Source organism: Sorex araneus, chromosome 4 (genome assembly GCF_027595985.1).
Source record: "Sorex araneus isolate mSorAra2 chromosome 4, mSorAra2.pri, whole genome shotgun sequence".
Taxonomy (NCBI): Eukaryota; Metazoa; Chordata; class Mammalia; order Eulipotyphla; family Soricidae; genus Sorex; species Sorex araneus.
Window position 1 is genome coordinate 50,651,000 of NC_073305.1, and position 24,054 is coordinate 50,675,053.

At 38.1% G+C, this 24,054-nt stretch overlaps 1 protein-coding gene across 2 annotated transcripts in view; it reads left to right on the plus strand.

Moving 5' to 3' along the window:
- CACNA2D3 (calcium voltage-gated channel auxiliary subunit alpha2delta 3) overlaps positions 1–24,054 on the plus strand; it is a 999,345-nt gene that overhangs the window by 719,698 nt on the left and 255,593 nt on the right. The window contains exon 14 of one of the 2 annotated variants that reach the window (XM_055135105.1): positions 16,182–16,199. The exons of the other annotated variant lie outside the window; for it this stretch is intronic. Within the exon in view, the coding sequence (XP_054991080.1) occupies positions 16,182–16,199 (18 nt within the window). The remainder of the gene's footprint in view (positions 1–16,181; positions 16,200–24,054) is intronic. 2 annotated transcript variants of the gene reach the window in all.

Here is a 24,054-nt window from a genome sequence, read left to right on the forward strand (position 1 = left end):
GATCTCATTATGGTAATAATCATGTCTTGATCGTCATTAATAAAACTGTTAAAGCAATTATATATCAATATATTTTGAAATTTACATGGAATAAGTAAATCCTACATATCTAAAATTTCACCTGCACTTTATATAAACACTGTGGTTTTCAAAGTTTTCATAATGATTTGTTACAGGCATTCAATATTCCAACAGCAATCCCACCACCATTATACCTTTCCTCCATCATTGTCTCCAATTTTCTCAACCACCCGTTAAGCTTGCCTTCATAGCAGGCCTTCAATAATTTATTTTATATTGCTTGTTGTCAATAATCTTGTTGGTTGAATGATAAAAAAAAGTTTCCCTATAAGAAAATTAGTATAAATTATTGCATCTCACCATGGAGACATTAAGTAAGTATGAGGGTTTGTTAAGATGTTACAGGTGAAGCCTTCTCTGTTTATGTTTGTTCAATCTAGATTGGTTGCCTTCTACTTACATCCCATACAATCTGGTGTGCTACTACTGGCGTATTACTCCTGCAATGACTGATCTATAGTCCATTTTCCCAGTTAAATTATTTTCAGTTATTTTCTAGTATTTTATTTTATGAATTGAAATTTTCTATATTTTTGAGGGGTGTGAGATGTGGAAATTGGGCCATACCCACTTGTGATCAAAGCTTAATCCTGGTTCTGTGCTCATGGATCACTCTTAAAGGTGCTGGGGATTGAACCCCTGTACTATCTCCCTGCCCCACATTGTTATGTTTTGTACATAGTATCACTGTATCTCTGTCATTCGTTGCTCATTGATTACTCAAGTGGGTGCCAGTAAGTCTCCATTTGTCCCTGTTGTGTGCTAGCGTAGCCCAATGAGCAACGCTATTGGAACATGCTTGCTCCAGGAACATGAAGAGCACATTATTGTTACTGGTTTGGGCATATCGAATACATGAATACATCATGGGTAGCTTGCCAGGCTTTCCCATGCAGGCAGGGTATCCTTGGTAGCTTGCCAGGCTCTGAGGTATGGGGAATGAGTAGGGAGTGTCTAATGATGTGCCGCTTTTGTGACTGTGTGGTCCAGGAATATGTGAGCTTCACATGTGAAGCTCCGGAGCGTGTGGGAAGTGGCCTGGAGCATGGCGGCAGTTGGGTTGTGGAGGTTGGCTGCCAGGGCTGGGTCCCTTGGGGTGGGGAGGGCTCTCACCAGCCCCCTTCTGGGGCACTCCGAGTGAAAACAGCCTGGCGCAGTGTCCATTGGCATGGTTATGGGGACCTCATTTTATGCTCCCTTCCGGGAGAAGCAGCTGTGAGTTCTGGAACAGTGGCCGGTGAGGAGACATGTATCTAGTAATATTTACTATTGCATAGTAATGATAAATATTAGTATGTAGTAATATTTATTAGTATGTAGTAATATTTATTAAATAGTGGATATAGAGACAATACAATAACATTGTATTATTAACTATCTGAATTTTATTGTGATATTTATTCTATTTGATGGGGGGTGGGGGCAGGATGTGGTATGTGCTCAGGAGTCACTCCGTGGGGTTCATCTGTATTTCTGGGGATAGAACCAAGGTTGATTGCATGCAAGATCAGTGCCTTAATCTTTCTGCTATCTCTCTACTACCTTTGGTTGATCTTTAAAAAGTGTCTAATTCCACAGTCAGTTCTACAGTCAGTCTATATACTAATGTAGAAGCTCAGAACTTTACTTTTAAAAAAGTTCTGATTAGGCAAGTATGGTCGCACCAGTGCTAGTTTAGTTGTAATTCTAGGCATAGCCTTACTAAGATTCCTAATGAATGATCCAGGTACTTAGAAGGTATTATGACCAGTTGAAACTTGTGAATTATTAGCCATGTTTGAGGTGTGATAGAGTTTCTTAGTTTCAGATTCCTTACAGGTTGCCAAACCTTTCTGCTATAATTATGCTTAACCTAGACTCATGGCCTCTCATATTCTACATGCTCATTTTAACCTTAAATCAAAGACTCAAGAAGACATACTAATGAATTTTATATCTCATTCTCTGCATAGCTTTCTCTCTCTAGGGACCTGGTCTTGCAAATTTCAGCTACTTTAGTCTTATTTTTTATTATTTTCTTCATAATTTAGCACAAATACCAGCCCCTACTTGCATTCTTGCAACCCTGGAGTCTTCTGAATGTCTCTGGGTAGAATATTGAACAGATCGTAAGCTTAATTTCAATTTTTTGCCTCCTTCCAAAAAGCAAAATATGTGATGAATTTTCATTAGTTTTGAAAGATTTGTGTGTGTGTGTCTGTGTGTCTGTGTGTACTTGTTATCTAGTTATTTGCATCTGGAGAACTATTTCTGTGCTAGTTATTTCATTGTGATCACAACATAAACTTCTAAATAAAGATTACTATAATGCTTATTTTTTCTTCTTAAAGATTATTTCGTTAGAGGCCAGAGCACTGCAGGTAGGGTAACTGCTTTGCACATAGCTGGCCCTGGTTCAATTTCTGGCACCCCTTATGGTCCCCTCCTGTCTGCTAGAAGTGATTCCTGACCACAGAGCCAGGAGTAAGCTCTGAGCACTGCTGAGTGTGGCCAAAAAAAGCCAAGACAAGATTAAAGTGTGCATATATATTTATAATCAAGATTTTAAAAAATTGATTTACATATTTTTAAATTATTTTTGTGCAGAGGGCTGTGCTCAGGCCTTTCTCCTGAGTTGGTGCTCAGGGATCAATCTTGGATTGTTCAGGGGACAATAAGTGATGCTGAGGATTGAACCTGGGTCAGTCACATGTGACTCAAGTACCTTATTAGTACTAGTACTCTCTCCAATACCTAGATTTAGATTAATTTTATCAGAGAATAAAGTCTCTTTTTAAAGATAGTTACAGTACATTGATTATGGCACTGAGATAAGTCTCAATTTCTATAATGCTAAGTCTATTATTTTTTCCATATATATCTATCATTTAGTTACTTAATTTTTTGCTGAGGTCTTATTATTTACAACACTTTTATTGGTGGTTTTCCATGTACATAATCCAATACTATACCTGTCAGCAATGTATAGTTACTAAGTCAGTTTAATTGTGTGGTATACTTTATTTTTTAAGTCATATCTTTCACCATTCTTTCTTGACCTTGTTACCTAAATTATTTAGTCAATCAAATGTCAACATTTTGTAGTTTTGTTCTTGACATTTGGATTTTGTGGTTCCTAACTATAAACTTTAGAAGCATTTTAGCCTCACTAAGATTTGGGCCCAAGTGTCATTGATATCACCTTACTTTCCTAACAGTGGAAAAAAAGATTCCTATAAAATTATAAAAGAATTATTAATAAATAAAGATATTTGATAAGACTTACTTTGCTTTGTGACTTAACCATAAGTTAATCAAGACCATAAGAAAAATTCCATTTAGAATACACATGGACTTCAAAATTATAGGAACATGTGTTTGGCAAAATATGTTTAAGGATTGCCAAACTCCAGATTTGGGGGTGAAGAGAAAAATGTAGTTTGAGAACTCAGCAGTCCCAGCATATTAATAGGCCTCCTCTTCTAGACATGACTAAAGCACGCCTGAATTAGTATGGTAGTCAGTGTATCAGCAGGGTTGAGTGGAGGACAGAGTTCTCTTCTCTACTGGCTAGCAGATTGCTTCAGTTTCATTTTTTTAAATTTTCTTATTATCAAAGATTATACTAAGCTTTTAGGACAAGACCAGTTGTATTATTTGACTTATTTATTCTCAAGACAATAAGCAGGAGTTGGACTCACAGTTTTTACATCTTTAGAAAGTAAGTTATCATTTTGGACCCCTGGAGTGTCAGAAGAATTTTTTATGAGGGTGCATTCAGAGCCCATCATCTGACTTTGAGTAAGTGCTGAGTACATGTAAGCACTCATTACTATACACGGGATCCAGTTTTGACTTGATAAGTGCCTGGATGCACAAAGAGAACTAAAGTATCCAGTACAGTACATAGATTTGACATTTCTCTCTCTGTCCACTGAACATAAAGCATATTCACTGATGGGCCAAGGGGAGAACAATATGTAAGAGAAGTGTTCGTAAACTTTTTAGAGGTAAGGAAATATGAACTAAAATCACTGACTTTTCACAGAGTAGAATCTAAGAACTGAGAGTTTCCTAAAGGATTTCCCAATTGAGAATATTGGCAGGTGATTCCTTAAAATATGAAATAATTAATGCATTATTTATATTAGTATAAAATATTTCATTGTACTATATATAATAATTGTCACTCACAAATCACACTTGTACCCTCAACTATTTAATATATTTATATCTACAAGAAACATGATGAATGAAAGGGCTACATATTTTGCTTTGTAATAGCTTGCAGGAAATAGAAGGAATAAATTGAACCTTTGAGATGGAATTAGAGCTAGAGTTATAGATGGAGGTAAGAAATAGTCGATCAGTGAAAAGTGTAACTTACCAAGTTAGCTACTAAAGAATATAGCACTGACATTGTGACTTATCTTTTCTCAGTATACAGAATGCATATTTTCCTTAATTTCTGGCCCCTTTGCTTTTGTTATGCTTTTCTGTGACAAATATCTAAATGGTATTTTTTTGGCTGCAGACAGAGTTCGACTGAAGATTACAGTTAGCAAAGAACGTGTGTTGGAAGCAGTGGAGGCAGGTCTTTCAGACCATCTTTCTTGGGGGGTCCAATATTTCCAGTTCAGTTGCTATACATATTTCTTTGTGGTTCAACTGTTTGGCAAATCCTTGAAAATTCTCTCTTGAAGCCATCTGTTGAGTGAAGTAATGGCTTTATTATAGACCCTTGAGTTTTCATTAATTTTTCTCCGAGGGTATTATTTTTAATGTCTCCTTATGTGGGAGAGGTGGAAACTCATTCATCTCTTGGGGGGGGTGTTCATGTCTCACAGACCACCATATCCTCTGGTGATATCTTCTTTAGAAGGTCATTCTAGTCATTGCTAACACTTCTAGTTTTCTGAGCCGAAATTAGCCACACAGTCTTTCTGTTTCCAGACTTCAGGGCTAGTGTCTCTCCCAGATGGCTTCACGTCCCAGTGATGGGAAGTTAAAAGGAAGTATCAGCACCTTCCACTGCTGCACCCCTATTGGTACTTTTCTTCCTATATGCCTTTCTTTTCCCAGCCGTCTCACACAATGTCTCCTTTAAAGGCTCTGAGTTGGCTCCAAGTTCATTGTCTCAGAGGAATTAAATGACGTGCATAAATTATGAAACATTTTTGCAAATTAAGTTTTAATTAAAACCAGCAGTTTTGAGCATCTAACTGGAAGCAGTCACAAAGCTGAAAAGTGACGCTGGTGGGATGGGAGTTCAGGAGAAGGTCTGAGTGGGTTTGTATCCTGTTCAGATATTTCCAGAATGAATCCCACAGAAAAGATCTCCCTTCCCTATCGGATCCTCCTTAATGTACACTGATTCCTGGACTGCCTATGGACCAATGCAGCTTTTAATATAAACGTTTCGTGGTGGTGATTTTATCTGGACTTTGCCAGATTTTTCTTTGACTCTACCCATCCATGTTCTCACAGTTGACCCACAGATTCTCAGACTCCCCCACGGTGCCAGAAAACCAGATAATTTTTCAGCAAGATGACCACCCAAAATAAGACTAAAGAATGACAATTTTAATTGGAAACTTATTTTTCCAATACGATCCATAGTTCAAGCCTGATGAGAAATGACTCCTCATTGTGAGAATTTTCAGAACATTATAACAAGCAAAATGTCTGGGGCTTTCTCCCAGTAGATAGTCTTAACTATATGTAATGTGAGAATTGTTCTGGCCTATCCATTAATAATCCACATTTTCCAGTGTCCCAAAAAATGTCTTACCATCAAGTGAATAATTTATGCAGGTTTGCCTTTCATCTAGGCAGAACTCCACTGTTGCAACAAAAAACACCATATCTTTTCATCCCAAACTTGAAAAATCTGACCTTTAGTTATCAGAGAACTTCTTTTCGGCTAAATAACCCTGGGTGCTGGGATGCAGTGGGCAGCGCAGTATTCTTGGAGACCCACAGCAGAGGAAGCCCTTTGGATATTCAGGAATTGTAAAGTTGAGTATTTTCTATACACTTTTGTGCTTATACTTCCCTCATACAAAGTTCGGGAACCCATCCCTTCACCAGTGCCCATTCTCCACCACCCGTAAACCCGGCGTCCCTCCCACCCTCCCCAATCCCATCTCCCCCCCACCCCACCCTGCCACTGTGGCAGGGCATTCCCTTCTGTTCTCTCTCTCTAATTAGCTGTTGTGGTTTGCAATAAAGTTGTTGAGTGGCCGCTGTGCTCAGTCTCTAGCCCTCATTCAGCCCGCAACTCCCTTCCCCCACATGGCCTTCAACTACAATGTAGTTGATGATCGCTTCTCTGAGTTGCCCTTTCCCCGGAACGTGAGGCCAGCCACGAAGCCATGGGGTCAACCTCCTGGTACTTATTTCTACGGTTCTTGGGTATTAGTCTCCCACTCTGATATTCTATATACCATAGATGAGTGCAGTCTTTCTATGTCTGTCTCTCTCTTTCTGACTCATTTCACTCAGCATGAAACTTTTCATGCCCATCCACTTAACTACAAAATTCTTGACTTCCTTTTTTCTAACAGCTGCATAGTATTCCATTGTATAGATGTACCAAAGTTTCCTCAACCAGTCATCCGTTTTGGGGCATTCGGTTTTTTTCCAGATTCTGGCTATTGTAAACAGTGCTGCGATGAACATACATGTGCAGATGTTGTTTCGATTGTACTTTAACCAAAATATTTTTAAGAGGATGATTTGTAATGTTGGCTTAGAGGTAGGAGGAATGAATATCGGAAAGAGAAAATCCCAGTGATAGTGTACAATAAAACAATATTTTTTGAGAGCATTAAGAGTAAAATATGAAATGCCTTTTGGCCAATCAGTCAACTGCTTAAAATTGAGAGAAAATAGGACAATTTTAGTATAAGGATGTTTATGACTGGGCAGTTAATGTTAGTGACAAGATGAATACTGACTATGTAGATCATGTAAAAATTTAACTACTTGAAAGCGTGCAGTAATTTAGCATGATGTTAACTGAGATCACCAAGGTTGTAATCATCACCATAGAGGGCTTTACCTATTTACTTTTGCATCTTTGATATTTTATTTTGAATTTGAAACATGGATTGTGTGCATGATTATTTAAAAAGAAGAAACATTATAAAGAGATTGTGTATTGAAAATAAAAATCTTCCTGTTCATATACTTATTTGTTTTAAATGTAATGTTGAGAAAAGAAATTTCAACATCATCTGTACCAAAAAAACATGTTGAGAACTCTCCATTAAATTATTTATGGTCAAGTAAGATAATACCCCAATTGATAATAGCAAGATAATTTAGAATTTATGCATAATATTACTCTCCAGGATTCTTCCCAGAAGAGTTTAAAGAAATTGCAGAATATGAAGCAAAAAGGGGGTGATGAAGCAATAATGGATCAAGTAGGGTACTTGCCTTGAATATGGCTGACTTGGGTTCAATCCCTCGCACTACATATAGTCTTAAGCCTGCCAAGAATAATCTCTGAGCACAGAGCCAGAGGTAAGGCCCTCAAGCAAAAACAAAAACAAACAAAAAATTGAGTGGGTATTTTAATAATTTAAGTTACAAAAGTCAGTTATATATAAAGTTAGTCTGTGTAGAGGAAGAGAGCCCCTGTTTTATCCTTGTCATTCACCCTGCAGGGTTACTGATTTCTATTACTAATCCTATTCTTTCCTCTCTTCCTCCTTCATCACTTCTGCTGTAGACAACAGTTAGAGGAAGCCATGAAACAAACAGTGTAAAGTCATCTGGATTAGGGCTTGTAGACTCATCAATATAGTATCCACATTTAGGGAGTTAGAGAATGGATACAGAGTTGAGGAGGTAGACTCATCCTATTGTGAAAGCAGAAAGTGAGAGATCCTTAGAAGGAGGTAACTTGCATGAAGAGAAAACCTTTGGTCTTCTGATTTATGTAGTATCATCGTAAAGGAAAAAATATCTTCTCAGACATTGGAAAAATGATATGCTTTGAGTGATTGGGAAAGAAATTTTTTCACACTTATTACTGGTAATCTTAGAAATTACTCATAAATAATTTTGAAACAGCAAATGATACAATGATGAATTCTTTGATTTGTACAAAATTAAAATGAAGTTTTTCTAAAAAAGGCTTTAGAAGCTAATTTATATGCAGAGATATGGTTCTCAAATGACTGAATTGGTACTGAGTTCTATATGTCCCCCTGTCCTACCTTCCATGGTGTTGGCTTCCTTTAGAGGTTCTGTTAAGTAATATGTCTCTAGAAGTGCATCCTTACATGTTAATATAAGTGAGAAAGGGTGGTAGCTTACCTGACCATTCTGAGCCAGTTGTTTCATGTGCTCAGGGAGAGGGGTAATTTGGTTGACTGATTGGGAGTGTTTCTATCATGGAGTTTGTTGTAGTTTTTCCTAGACCATAAAAAAAAGAAGTTGTTTATGAGAGCCAAGAGACATAGGTACACTGGAAGAGTCACACACTTCATTATGCAAATATTTCAGGACTTGTAACTTCTTCACATAACCTGCTATGACGTAGAAGTAATGTTGCAGGGAAGGGTTGTGGTTCTTGGAGCCCAACTATGAGCCAAGATATTGTTTTGTTATAGAGCCACACAGGATGAGGTTGGAACCATCTCCTAAAGCTAAAAATTACCATGTCAAGAGGGAAAAATTACTATATTGGGCCAACTCCTTTTGTAAGAACTCAACATGTACTTATCTTGTCTAGCTATCCAATTCTTACATTAATCCCACAAAATGTTATTACAAAAATCTTAACTGTAAAACATACAGAGCTCAGAGATGATACATAGAATAAATAGAGATGGTCACAAATCCTCATGATCTTATGGTATTTGAAGCAGTTGATGTGGGATTTGAAACCCGCTCTATCAAATTCTATGTCCATGTTTTTTCTTTTCTTTTTTTTATTAGTGAATCTCCATGAGGTACAGTTACAAGCCTACAAACTTTGTGCTTGTGTTTCAGTCATAAAATGATCGAGTACCCATCCCTCCACCAGTGCCCATTTTCTACCACCAATGGTCCCAGCATCCCTCCCACCACCCCACCCTGTCCCTACCACTCCACCCCACCTCTGTGGCAGGGCATTCCCTTTTGCTCCCTCTCTTGTTTTGGGTGTTGTGGTTTGCAATAGAGGTATTGAGCAGCCATCATGTTCGGTCTATGGTCTACTTTTGGCACACATCTTTCAGCCCGGATGGGTCCTCCCAACATCCTTTACTTAGTGTATGGTCCATGCTTTTTCTATCACATCTTTCTTGCTGCTCCCTTTTCTTTACATTTTTTCCTTTTTTCTCCTCTTAATTCTTTCTTTTATACTTTCTCCAGTTATTTCTCCTTTTTCCTTCTTCTTATATTGTTTCTCCTTCCTTCCCTCCATCTTATCATTATTCCTAACATTTTCTATATCATTTCCTCCTTGATTTTACAAATATGTCCTGAATTATTGCTGGTGACCAGTACAGATACAGTAAAGTTTGGGTCTAGTGTCTGGTATTAAAACTAATAAGATAGATATGGCTCTTAAGTAAATCTTGCATTATGTGAAAATGTCATAAAAATCTAAACACAGTTGCTTATTGTGATAAATAATGAGCCAGGGATATTTTAGATATGGCCCCTAATGAATCTTGCATTGTTATGTGGATATGTAACAAAAACCTTTACAGAATTATAGAATGTAATAATGAGCTAGGAAGAAGCCTTATTGTTGTAGAAAGACACTTTGTGTTGATATAATTGTTAGATGAGGTAACATCAGAGGAAAAAAGTGATAAGTGGGTGGGACTCAGTGTGGCAGAGACATGAGGGATTGTCAGGGAATTGGCACAGGCAGAAGGATAGAGTAATCGCCAAAAAAGGGAAAATATGTTCACAAAGGTTTTAAAGCAAGGACACCAGACTTATTCTTTGAGGTCATTGTGAATGTAGCATAGAGAGAGTATTTCAAGGAGGAATAGTACTGTTGAAATGGGAAAGCAGAAAGGGTGGCTTGTCATGGGACTGCTTTAGTGGCCAGATGTGCAACACAACCTTTCCCCTTGGATCAGAGACCTTCCCTTCCTTGCTGCAGGTTTTGGAGTTTGAATCTGTTAACAAAACTTCCTATAATATATTGAGGAGTGGGAATCTTTAGCCACACTGCTTAATGAAAAAGAATGGAAAATTGTAAATGCAAACATGCACAAGGGCAAAAAAAAGAACACAAGGAGCCTTTGCAGCGAGCAGGGATTTATCGCTCATTCATAAGGCCTGAGGCAAAGGGCCAGTTTTGCAAATGGAATAAACATATGCAGGCCAGTCTTTTTTTTTTTTATTTCACACAGTTGGCAGGAAAATACTTTGTCTCATTTGGTCCTTACATATTTCATAGGGAAATGTGGTGTTTTGATCAATTGACCTTTAATTGTAGTTTTATTTTTGAAAAAGTCTCTTCAACATTGGAACTTCCTTGAGCTCGCATGAGGGATGTCTCCTCAGTTGGTCTCAAGGCTGTGTGAGACTGAGGTGAAGACAAATTGAAGATGAAAGTTAGAATAGAAACCCTTCACTCTTCTTGGTGTAGAAACTTTCTCCTTTTGAAACGAATTTGTTTGGTACCAGAAACCCAATGTCCATTCTCCGTCCACTTGCCATCATTCCTCCTCATAGCTTTCTTCATCCCACCTCACTTTGCCCCATGATTCCATTACTACATCACAGTTCTCTTCTACACACCTGCATTCCCTTGGTGACTTGTCTTCATGATGATCAAGAAGCCTGCATGTCCAGAAGACCTTTGAAATTCATCAATTTTAGATCAAGCCAAACAATATAATTACTCAAATATACTTTTCCTTTAAACTTATTCATGACTTCTCTATTTATTTGTTTGTTTGTTTATTTGTTTGTTTGTTTTTGCAGTGATCTAGGTCCAAAATATTGGACAGGTCCTTGATATCTGTCCTTCTCTCACATTTTCATTCAGTCCATCATCTTTGCTCTCAAATTAATCCAGGTCAGACCACTGCCTACCATCTCTGCTGTCCACAACATGGTCCATCTCTCCATTATTCCTCACATATATTACTAACCTTCTCAATGATCTTAATTCTATCTTTGTGGCGCTCTGGCTTTGTGACTTTGGTTCTTGCATCATCTGAAAAAAGAGGGGGGATTATTTTAGAACTTAAGATTCTGTGAGTTTTCAGTGAATTAACATAAGTAAGGAATGGTTGATAGCATGCCAAAACTATGATGATTTTTCCTCATTCCTGCTTTTCCCCACCTCCTTGTATATGATTTCAAGACAACATTAGCACAACTCTTAAAGATTTCACCTTTATCTTCCTTGTAGCAGGATACAGGGAGCCTTTTAGAGGGCACTGGAAAAGTAATATTCATAAATATCAGACTGACCACAATTGAATCACTAAACCATACTTATCTCTAATAATATTTTTTAGTTGACCCTTTCTAAAGTTTGCCTTTCTGTGATCAAAAATAAATACAATGACAGTTTCTGTAAGCTAGTCATAGCTATGCTATTAATAGGAAGTCTATGGTGTTGTGAGAGTACGGAATGAGGCCTTATGATTTAAAAAGTCAGACAAGCCTTCTTAGAAATGATGACAACTGACCAAACAAATGGTTGTTTGCTAGGCAAGAGAGGAGGACTATGCAGGAAATTTTCAGTGTAAAGGGAAAACTCATATAAGTGTCTCTGACAAAAGAGGGCATAGAAACTATTTATGCTACATCATGCTTTACACACCACATGCCGAGACCACGGGAGGCTTGGTTTTGTTGTCCAGGCAGATGCTCTCCCTTAAGGAATGATGCCAGGATGTCTGTGTTTTTTCCTACGGAGGATACCTAAATTATAGTGCCTGAGAGGTCTCTCGTCCTTCAGGAATTTGTATTGTTACTAATGCTGTGTGTCTGCATGAGAAACAATTTTGAGCTTAAAGGATAAGACAGAGGTAGGTTTCCAGAGAGACTTGATGTGGAACCTAGACCTAATATTTCTTGGCTGAGCGACCTTGACAAAGTACTGGCTACTCAACATTCTCTATTTCTCCACCTAAAATCTGAAGATGGCACTAATATCTAACCAGAGTTCGTCTGGGAGCACTTAAAATTAACTTATGGTGGTCAAAAACACTTGGCCAAGCACCTGGCCAATGGTCGTGTTTGCTGAATAATGGCTGTTTCTGTTTTTACTGTGATTTTTATCTTCAGAAATTTCCTCTCATCCATTTTCTGTTGAACAATACATTCACAGCTTTTCCATGTTTAAATGTAAAGTGCCTGATTAATGCTCAATTAACTAATTTTCCATAAAATTGTGCAAGCTTATTGCATAACACACTTATTTCTTCAACCTTTCCCCTAAAAATATAACTGTGGAGTATGGACAGTTATATACAGAATCATATGATTTGGGGATATTTGTCCTGCAAGTAACCTGAAGTCGTGACCCTTCTGTAAGATATTAGAGATAGAATCAGAGAGGTATAATCTTACTAGCAATGCCTGACAAAATAGATTCAAAGGAGAAAAACGTTCTCAGGAAGAGAATTTGCCTCATCTTAGGCTGCATGATAAAATAAGTTCCTGTAGTAAGTTTATTCATACATATGAATCAGTGAGACAGCCTCTACATCTACAGTTAGGTTGACAAATATGGGAAGTAGGAAGTTTTATATCTGTTCTTCCACAAGAGAAACTTCTTTTATTTCCCTCTGAAATATGTTAGCCTGGACTCTCAACATGGTAGTGTGGAGGCAGACTGTGGATCTATGGAAATTATCCCATTATTTTACCTTCATATTCACCTACACATACCCTAGTGTCAGGTGTATTCTATAACAGGCACAGCTTAAAGAACTTCACAGAGACTCACTGAATGGGCAGACACCTTCGTGTGCACATGTAGCTTGTAATCTAGTGAGGAGAAATGTTCAACAAATGAATTAGAAAATATAAAGGTGCTCAGAACTACAAATAAAAGTACAATAAGACCTATGAGATCTTCATGCCCAAAGATATGATTTATTATTCCTTATTTTTTAGCCCACAGGAGACATTGCTAACTGGTTGGGACATTCTTTCCCACACAACCTAGACATAACTTCAGAACCTTTCTCAACACATCCTCCAGACAGTCATTACTAATCAGTTACACTTGGCCCATAAGACAAAACCTGTTGATCATTCAGGATCTCATTTATTCTCTAACCCTGCCTCCATCATGCCTTCTTTATAAAGACTGGGTTTTATAGAGACATGTCTCAAGACCCTTCAGAGGCCCAAATAGACCTAAGTCCAGCTGTACTAGCTTGCAGATCAGGGCCCTACCCTTTGTGAACATGAAGTGAACTTGGTGTTAACAAGAGGGCCTGCTCAAACAGTAGCCTCTCTGGGGACCAGTGATCAGGTCTAAGTTTTCTGTGTTCTATTCTGAGGCTTCTGCTTAGAGGTCCAACCTGTGTAGGGAATTGCAAGCTATAATTTCTGTTATTTAGAAGCTCTGATAGGAAAGTTGCTCTTTGTTCTCATGAGTTATTTCTTGAGGAAAGTACATGTTCTGTGGAGAGATTGAGGGCAGTTTAAACTGAAGACATCACCACAAAGTCTACTCTCTCATTTTCCTCCCCAGGATTTCTCCCCATGTGTTTACATGGGTGAGTCCAAAATAGGGGTTTCCTGCTTGACCAAGATAAAATTCAGAGAGTCAGAGAGAGGGATGGGGAGAGAGAGAGAGAAAAAAAAAAGAGAGAAAGAGAGAGAAGCACCTTTTTTTCCCTAGAGAAGCCTGTCAAGTCCAGCAGTGTGTGCAGGACTTAACTTTGGTATTTGTTTTACAGTTCATCAAACATTTGTAATTCTCACGGCCCCCTGTGCATTTCATATGACTTAAGCTGTGATTCAACACAAATGCTTTCCTAAGGAAACATACATTTATCATTTCATTAATGTTCACGTCTCCACGGTTTCTTTTCCGTTATATCAAAAGATGTTTAATATTCAAGATACTTTTCTTTAAGCAATTTCTCATGTTAGGCTCAATTTCTCACCTCTCAGTATGTGGAGTGGGTTTTCTTTTCTGAATTCTTGAGAAACACTGGAGAAATGTGTGCTTCCTTTCTGAATAGTGGCAGTCAAATGTAGAATGAAAGAAGAGGGAAAAAATGCTTGTGTTTCATCTTTTTAAATTGGGAGCTCTTTAGGGATTAAAGTGCTTAGAAATTCAGTGTTGGAGAAATATCTGAGATCCAAGGTATAGTGTAGATTTGGATGGGTGCCTTCTCCCTTTGCTGACCCCAGCCGTAGGGGAAGGACTTTACAATTGTTCAAGAAATCGCTGGGGACTGGAGATAACTAAAGTATTAGAGCAATCCCTAACATGTGTAAGACTCTGAGATTGATCCCTTCAACTACATGGACCCTAAGCACCATTCAGTGCATCCCTAGTGGTTCTTTGGCACCTCCAGAATTTGGATCAACCTCTGCTAGGAGTGGACTATATTTTTTAAAATTTCCTGGTCTTAGGGCAAATGAACAGAATAAGAATAGGAAAAGCAAAATATTCAAGTAGGACCCTAGGATACTTGATCTGCTTGTCTTGCATTTTTTCAAACACATCTAAAATTATAAAATCTAGAGATACAGTTTCTCTAATCATTATTCCCAAATATTTGTGTCCCAAGTGTGTAAGTTGAGTCAAATTTGTTCCTTAAGTCGAGGAACCCGATTCTGTTCTTTATTATCTATGAGCCAGTGTCTAGCTACTCTTTGTTTCATTTGATTTTCATCTGTAAAATGAGAACAATTAGGGTACCTAATATTGGATTGCTGCGTTAAATGAAATAATGCAAGTAAAGAGCTTTAATGGAGTATCTGGTGACAAGTTCACACTCAATAAAAGTTAAAATGATGGAAATCCTAATTTTGCTACTAAGAATGTTTTTATTGAGGTGTATTTGGGATTTAAAACAATAATGTGAATTCCATTCCAGATTAGAACACTGCTTTTTCTGAAAACTGAATGTTACATTGTCGATCACAAATACTGTGGCATTAAATCATAGTCTAATAATCTCAATATAGAAAAATGAGCAAATATTCCTTGTAAGTATTCATCCTTACCCACATATATAGAATTTCAGTTTCTTGCCTATGATATTGGAAATGCTATTATGCTTTAATTTTATAGATTAATTTACTGCTTTGTTGTTCTTAAGATATCGGCTTTAATTCAAATAAACAAATCTTTGTGCATGCTTCCTTAACCAACAATAAAGGAACATGTCAGTGTGGTACAGAGCAACAAAAATCATCTTTAAAAACAGCATTCTTCTGGGGCTGGAGCGATAGCACAGCGAGTAGGGCATTTGCCTTGCATGTGGCTGACACAGGTTTGATTCCCAGCATCCCATATGGTCCCCTGGGCACCAGCAGGAGTAATTCCCAAGTGCAGAACCAGAAGTAACCCCTGTGCATAGCTGGGTGTGACCCCCCAAAAGAAAAAAAACACATTCTTCTGTTCCCTAGCCTTTATGTATAAGAGGATTTCTCAACTTTGGGGCATAGTTGACCAAAGTGGGGGGTGGTGGGAGTGGTAGGGCTGTCCTGTGTATTGATGGATGTTTAGTAGCATAGCTGGCCTCTACCCATTGGAAGCCAATTGCTCTCAATCTCACTCTCCCCCAGTTTTGAGAGTCCCCAGTGGATTCACAGGTGGGGAACTGTTGGAACACAAAAATAAGAAACTGGGTCTTTTACTTTGGACCATTTGTGACAAACAGAACCTCATTTCAGACTTTTAAGTCACCAAAATGATTACGTGGTAATTTTCAGTACATGATATCAAGCTTTCCAATTATCTGTTGATGTTAGAAAGCAACAAATTGAATGACCAATGCATTATAACTTTCTTTGAAAAAGTGATTTGACTTTAGTTATGTTCCCCATTTTTTCCCTCATTTTAATCTTCTTACTTGCCAATCGCAGCCAAATAAAGTATATAGCTAATCTTCACTTCATATTTAATGATTGCTTTTTTCTTTCTTTTCTCCTCTTCCCTCCTTATTTTCCAGCTCCCTCAGGCACAAAAGGTAAACTCTTTGCCATCACATTCCCAGTCATCCCTAGAACTCACGGGTCGTGCATGCTTCCATGGTCTTGTGCCTTTTAGCACTGTTTATGACCAGTGAAATGGTTTTCCTTTCACAATTTCAGAAATCTGAAGTTGGATAGGAGAAGAAAGCCCAACAAACTCAGTTGTCTACTGTCCTCCTGTCAAGACAGACCCACAGTATTTTACTGTGGCCACTGATATGGGAATGAATTCTATGCCCTACCATTTTTCTAACAATTCTGAATTAATAGGTTAAGAATATATGTGGCGCATTTCTTCAGATGCTATTTTCAGTCCTAACCTAGGATATTTTCCTAGGAACATGAATGATATGAGTAATTATTAAAGTCTAGAGACAATGTTTAGATTCTGGGCTTTTAAACCGAATCCCTAAAAACTTCCTTGAGTTTCATTAATTGCAAAGTCAGCAGCTCCTTTGCTTTCTTTTATCCAATACCAGCTGGAGAGCCTTAGAACAGTGTTCTTGCCTATGGCCAGACCCTTTCACTGGTCCTCATTATCTGTTGAAAATGATCTGGTTCCACCACCTAGACTATTTGTAGAGAAAGATTCCATGTGATTTAAGTCCAGTTTTGCTGTACTGTCCCCATAGCATGTCATTGTATCCTAAGGACAATCATGTCAGAAAACATGTCATGTGATGCTTGCATTGTTCTTGTGTTTTTCACAAACATAAGCTAGATTTGCAGTTTCTGGGGGCCAGATGTAAGTTGGTTTCATTTCCAGAACTGAGGTAGGGCACCGCCTTAAATTTAAGCAGAACCTCGCCAGCGCTCCAAGTTTGGAGCAGAGATAATTTGGTTCCTTCTCATTGAGAGAGCAAACACAGCTCCTCTACAAAAGACGGTCTGTTCAGACCATATGGACAACCAGAGGCCTAGAAATCATTACACAATTACTCAAATATATTTGAGATATTTAAACAAGTCAAGACATGCTAGTGTGTGACTTGGCTTGTGGTAATGTTTGATTACAGTTCAGTGCCATCACAAAAGGACTGAACACTTCATTAAAAGTTTAAGTATTTGAGTAGAGCAACAGCTTCCAGGGTAAATATATGGTCAGAATTCCAGATTATCTGGAAGCCTCGGCATCTTTGATAGGTCATGCTTTCTTAATTGCCCACATTTGAAACTTCATTGTAAAGAGACTTAATAAATTCAGTGCCTGAAGTAGATCAGCCTCAACTTACTGGCATTTATTCATCCAGTTTCCACTGATCCATATACAAAAGCATTCTGTTGTAGAAGATGCTTCATGAATTTGGGGTGCCATCAGACATGGAATTTTAAAACAAAGTTCAAAAGAAACCAACACAGAATATGGCAAGAGCAACTGTTGCTGAGCCATGTGAGTCTTCAATAGCACTTAGCTCATCTCCCTCTTTCTTTCTTCTGTCATCATACATTGACTAACATCACATGCCCTGCAAAGGGAAGCACGTTATTGTGATTATGAAAAGTTTAGAAGTGAGGAAGATGCTCCATTGATGTTGGACCACTACAGACTTATTCTGTAGCCTGTATGAAAAGGAGTAGCTTTGACTTTTCATTTTTCGCCATGGTTACACATTGTCTTCTTTCTTCTAAGAGAGGGAAATTAATTTCTTATCTTACAAAAAAAATAAAAAGAGAAAAGATTTGTGAAATGGTTTTCTAACTTTTAGGGTAGTTTGTCAGCCATCAAACATTTTATAAGAGTCTGGCCCTAAACCTCAGGTATCTGAGGATGAGAAGAGCAGAGAAAATTGGATGCATGATCTTTGATCAGAGCACAACTATGATTAGGAGCATCCCTGCCCCTCACACATATCTTCCCCAACCTACTGTTTTCAAGGAAGCCTTTGGTAGAATGTTATGGTTCTGACAACCATCAATTTCCTAAAATGTATCCTCTTGCTACTTTCCCAGCTAAGGAATATGGTGGCCTCCATGCCATTTTCACCCACCATTTGTAACCAGGAGCATGTTACCAAACCTATTTGAGCCTAAGGTCTCTGATTTATCTAATAAGAATGAAAGGCTGAATTTTCATTTCAGATATAAAAGTTTTTCTCTTACTTGTGCCTAGAATATGCTAGAAGATGAGTGAAACACTCACAAAATTTAGACGTTCTACTGCTTTTTACTTGATATAGCTCCTGAAGCTCTAGGACAGATCCAAAGAGCAGTCACACGTGATGTGGTATTCTCTAACCTCTGTGATGTGTTTTGGTTCTGACTTGAACTTGACTTGTGTAAACAAAGAATAAGACAAAATAACGTATAAGTTTAGCAGTCTCCTAGTTCGGTCAAAGCCCTGTGTGTTACCTGATTGCCCCTTCTTTATTAAGAGAAAGTCAGAAAGAAATTCAGATTGGGCTTGAAACTCCAGTAATGCTAAGGATTTTAGAAAAAAATTGTTCCAGGATATTTTATCCCAAAATGTTGACGTTACCCATAAATTTCACCTATCCCTGGGCATGATTATAATAAGCCCCAACAAACCTCAGTGTTTGTTGTTTTGGGGGCAAAAAGGAGGCATCTCCAGCTGCTACATCTTTGGCCTGCTTTTCACATGAGGTCATGAGTGCATACATTGGACCATATGGTGTCTGCATTTATGCTGTGTTTTTGTTGGAACTCTCTTTGTATCATCTGCAACTGGTTTCTCTATAAATATTTAAAATAGTTATGTCTCTGTAAACATGCTTATTTTAATCTCTTGGCTGATCTACAACTAAAAATGTCCCATTTGGGTGTCCCTCCTAAATGAATCAGTCATTAATGATTGTTGTCTATAAGTTATTTTTGTCATATTTGAATACTTTGAGAATCATCCAAAACCTTTCTAGCGCTTCATGATTATTTTATAAAGCTATTCCTTGATAATATATTTTTACTTTTGTGTTTTATGTGATTCTAAGTACCTAAAAGAGAATATTTAGGCTATGAACTATGGTCTGGATGTAACTTTTGGGTTGTACTACTGGCATGTACCAAGTCAATGTTAAATACATAAGCGTTGTCTCAATGTCATGGTTATAAAACATTGTGAAATACAGATCTGATGCCTTCAAACATCACAAATACATTTTTTTGAGGTTGTGGGGGATTTTTGTTTGTTTGTTTTCTTTTTGTTTTGTGAGTGAAATTTAATAAATTCCTCTAGTCCTTGGAGTCAACAATAAAGAAAGTTCATAAGTAAAAAAGATTAGTCTTTTTCCCTTACGTGGTACTTCTTGACTTACACAGAAACATCTGGAAAATCCCATTCTATAACAATAATGTAGCAGAACTGCCCCTCAAACATTTGTAAATGTATATTCAACAACCATACATACATGGCAAAAACAGTTCATTTTTCATATTGCATATTCATTCAAGTAGCTTCTATCAATAGGACCTGCATGGTTACTTTTATCACTATAGAGTGGAGCTTGAATACTTAAAGACAAAAATACTTCGGAGTTGGCTATTGATGTGAATTAACTTTCCACTCCTCCCTGCCCCCTTCCCTTCATTTTGTGTTGCTTTCACCCAATTTTCGAGTTTGCCAAAGGGAATTTATTGAAGATTTTGTAGACACTCTATGTCTTGCCTGGCACTATATTAGTTAATGTCAGCCTGAGAATTCTGAGCAGACATAAGCATTTTTCTCAAAACCATAGTTAAAGCAAACCACATCTCTAATCCTGTTTGGAACAGCAATTGATGCATTCAGGGCTGCACAGTATGGCAAAACTATCCCTGTTTAAGAGCCCGACAGTGTGTTTTGTTTCCTGTTAGGAATAGCTTAACTTGCCTTCTTGAACAAACACAGCAGGGTTCAAGATCTGTTGTTCTATGCCTGCTGTGATATTCTGTGCTGCTTAACTTGTATGAGAACTCAGGAGTGCATAAATTAGCTTCTTAAATGGAGGTCGATTTTTGTTTTTTTCTTTTAAAATTGACTATTTTAGTAATGCCTCACCCCCCACCCCCCTTGTAAATGGCATTTTGAATTCATTTGCATTTTCTTTGTTTCCTTGTTTATATTATATTTAGAAGGAATAAATGGGAACATTCCATTATCTAAAGTTTTTCTTTCTGTCTTTCTGTTTTCCCCATTCCTTCTTTGTCTTGTTCTTTAAATACAAATTGTGTATGTAGAATTTGACCTACTCTTATCTGAGTGTAATCGGATTCAACAATTGTGGGGCATCATTTATCATTATGCACCTCATTTAACTTCTCTACTTTTAAATGTTGAATTAACTATCACTGAAAATAGAAAATCAAAAGTTTTCTATGCTGCTGTTTTCACAGAACTGTAGGTCTAGTGATTTTAGTGGTTCATTATAGTTATGTAAACAGTTAAATCAATGTAAATGAAGTACAAAACTGAGAGGTGATAACTATTTACACTTAGTTCTGGTTTATGACTCAATTGCTTCTGCGTTTATATGCTTTGTATGTAAATAGTTATATCTTATTTTTAAAATCTGTTTTTCCTCATTATCATTTACAAGAACATATATGGGTGTCTTTTATATGCAAACTGGATTCTACTCAGAATCCATGAGTAGCAGCACACTGGATTGCAGCTTAAATGAATAGATTTGTTTTATGAAAAAGTCACAGGAAATACAAACCAGAGTAAGTTCAATTACTCCAGCTTTTCCTGTGGCCAATAGGATAGATCCTGTGGAAATATGAATTACAACATACTGTTTACACACAATGACAATTGCCAACCCAAGTTTGGGGGGTTCCTATATAGTTCTGTAGGTCTCTGTGGCAGTCCCGATGAGCAGCCTGACTGTCCAGGAATAGCTTTGCAAGGTTCAGACACATGTGTTTCTATCCAACTCCTCACAAATCTATACACCCGATGGTCCTGTCTAACTCTAAATTTGAACCCATTGACTTAAAAAATATGTCATTTCAAGCAAAATAGATTGATTCAGAAACAACTATGAAAAGCAATTAGGGCTGTATGGTCTGATCTGATCTTACTTCCCAGAACTAAAGGGAGAAATGTTCTTTTACCTGTTATGGGGGAGTGAGGGTTGGGCCACATCCTGAGGTGGGATCACGACTGGTGGTGCTTGGGCAGCCATATTTGATGCCTTGGACTGAACTAGGATTGCTGCATGCCAACTCAAATGCTTTACCCTCTGTACTCTACTCTCTTCGGTTCAAGAAATGTTCTTTTATACAATTGAGAAAGTGCTCTTATAAATGATGAGCCTACTGCAAGAAACTTGGAAATGCAGCCTTTGCTTTGCTTAATTATGGCCTTCTCTCACAGGTTGAGCTATTGCTAGACAAGGAAGCCTCTGCCTTCCTCCCATGAAGGCAGAAAATTGGCATCTCTTCTGGTGGCTTGTGAGGATATCTCCATCCGTCAGGGTCTGTAGTATATGTTGAGTGCTATGTGGAATAATTTTCTTCTAACATTCCAACTTCAATTAAATGTAGTTGTATTCACTAATTTTTACAAGACCATCTAAAAATAAATGCAAAGTCTTCAGATTCAAAGTACATGGCTTCCTGGTGGTCAGACGACCAGCAGAGCAGTGCACGGGGATTCCGAAGGAAGCACATGTGGGGCCCATAAGCCCACTTCTCTCCTTCCTCCTTCCTTCCTTCCTTCCTTCCTTCCTTCCTTCCTTCCTTCCTTCCTTCCTTCCTTCCTTCCTTCCTTCCTTCCTTCCTTCCTTCTTTCCTTCTTCCCTCCTTCCCATCTTCCCTCCCTTCCTCCCTCCCTTCCTCCTTTTCTTTCTTCTTCCTGTAATTGAACCCAGTATCTTATACATGCAAGGCAGGCACTCTACCAGAGTTCCATCCCTGGCCCATTGTTTGCATTTGTTTAAAAATAGATATTTAGTTAATATTAAGCAATTTCATAATGTGTGTCTACTAGTATATCCTGCAGAGATATTCAGGTTTTACTTAATTTTCGTATATATTTGAATATCAGTAACATTGATGTACAATTTTAGAATACAAAAATTAACGATAGGGATTCAATTCATATGAAAAAAGCAAAAGGCTTTTCATTAATATTTCTGTGAATAGAAATTTTTTAAAAAACACTTTCAATAAAGTATTGTTAGTACATTTCAAGAACTGTGACCCAATAACACTCTTTTGAAGACTCTAGCCTAAGTTAGTCAATTTTGTTTATAATAAAGAAATAAGTCAAACTACCCAACAGTGAGAAAGTGGAAAGATTACTAGAGTTCAAAAAAATGGAATGAATGAGGCTGCTGGAGTGGTAGCACAGTGGGTAGGGTATTTGCCTTGCACACGGCCAACCTGGCTTCATTTCCTAGCATCCCATATGGTGCCCCAGCACCGTCAGGAGTAATTCCTGAATGCAGAACCAAGAGTAACTCCTTTTTGGGTGTGACCCATAAAGCAAAAAAAAAAAAAAAAAAAAAAAAAAGAATGTTAGGAAGTCATTGCAAACTTATAGGTAAAAGGATAATTTAATAATATTTTCTTAGAGTTTTAAAATCTGAATGAACATTTTATGAACATTACATTTCTTCTTTGTGCAAATGTCAACTTAAAAGCAGATTTCCAACATTAGAATAAAATGCATGGATGTGTTTATAGTGAGTAGTCCCTAGTGTGATAAGAAAACTAGTGTAAATTTTGTTTTATTCAAAATATATTTCTGTGCTTTACAAATATTGTATAATGAGCATATATTACTTTTGTAAATAATTATATTTACACTAATGAGTAAAATGTACTGGTTTTAAATACAACACACAGGATAAACTAATAACAAGGGTTAGTTGAATAGTTACTTACAGAATCCAAAGCCTCTTCAGAAATAAACAGAAAAGTGGGAAATTTAATCAACTGTGAGAACACTCATATAAGTATATTGGTTCCTGTCTATATAATAGCTGTGATAGGAAGATTATGGCTTATAAGTGATGGGTTGACTTAAATGTGACACATCTAAGATAGAACTTTGTCAATGCCCTTCCTTCCTCCCTTCCTCCCTTCCTCCCTTCCTCCCTTCCTTCCTTCCTTCCTCCCTCCCTCCCTTCCTCCCTCCCTTCCTCCCTCCCTTCCTCTCCTCCCCTTCCTTCCTTCCTTCCTTCCTTCCTTCCTTCCTTCCTTCCTTCCTTCCTTCCTTCCTTCCTTCCTTCCTTCCTTCCTTCCTTCCTCCCTTCCTCCCTTCCTCCCTTCCTTCCTTTCTTCCTCCCTCCTTTCCTCCCTTCCTTCCTTCCTCCCTCCCTCCCTTCCTTCCTCCCTCCCTCCCTCCCTCCCTTCCTCCCTCCCTTCCTCTCCTCCCCTTCCTTCCTTCCTTCCTTCCTTCCTTCCTTCCTTCCTTCCTTCCTTCCTTCCTTCCTTCCTTCCTTCCTTCCTCCCTCCCTCCCTCCCTCCCTCCCTCCCTTCCTTCCTTCCTTCCTTCCTTCCTTCCTTCCTTCCTTCCTTCGTTCCTTCCTTCCTTCCTCTCTTCCTTCCTCCCTCCCTTCCTCCCTCCCTCCCTCCCTCCCTCCTTTTTTCTTCCCTCCTTCCTTCCTTCCTTCCTTCCTTCCTTCCTTCCTTCCTTCCTTCCTTCCTTCCTTCCTTCCTTCCTTCCTTCCTTCCTTCCTTCCTTCCTTCCTTCCTTCCTTCCATTTGTCTAACTGAATCACTGTGAGATACACAGTTGTAAGACTTTTAGTGATTGTGTTTCAGTCATATAATACTCCAACATCCATCCATCCACCAGCGTACATTTCACACCACCAATGTCCCCAGTTTCTGCCACCTCATCAAATCCCCCCAAAACTAGCCTGTCTCTATTGCAGACACTTTCTGTCTGTCTGTCTATCTGTCTAT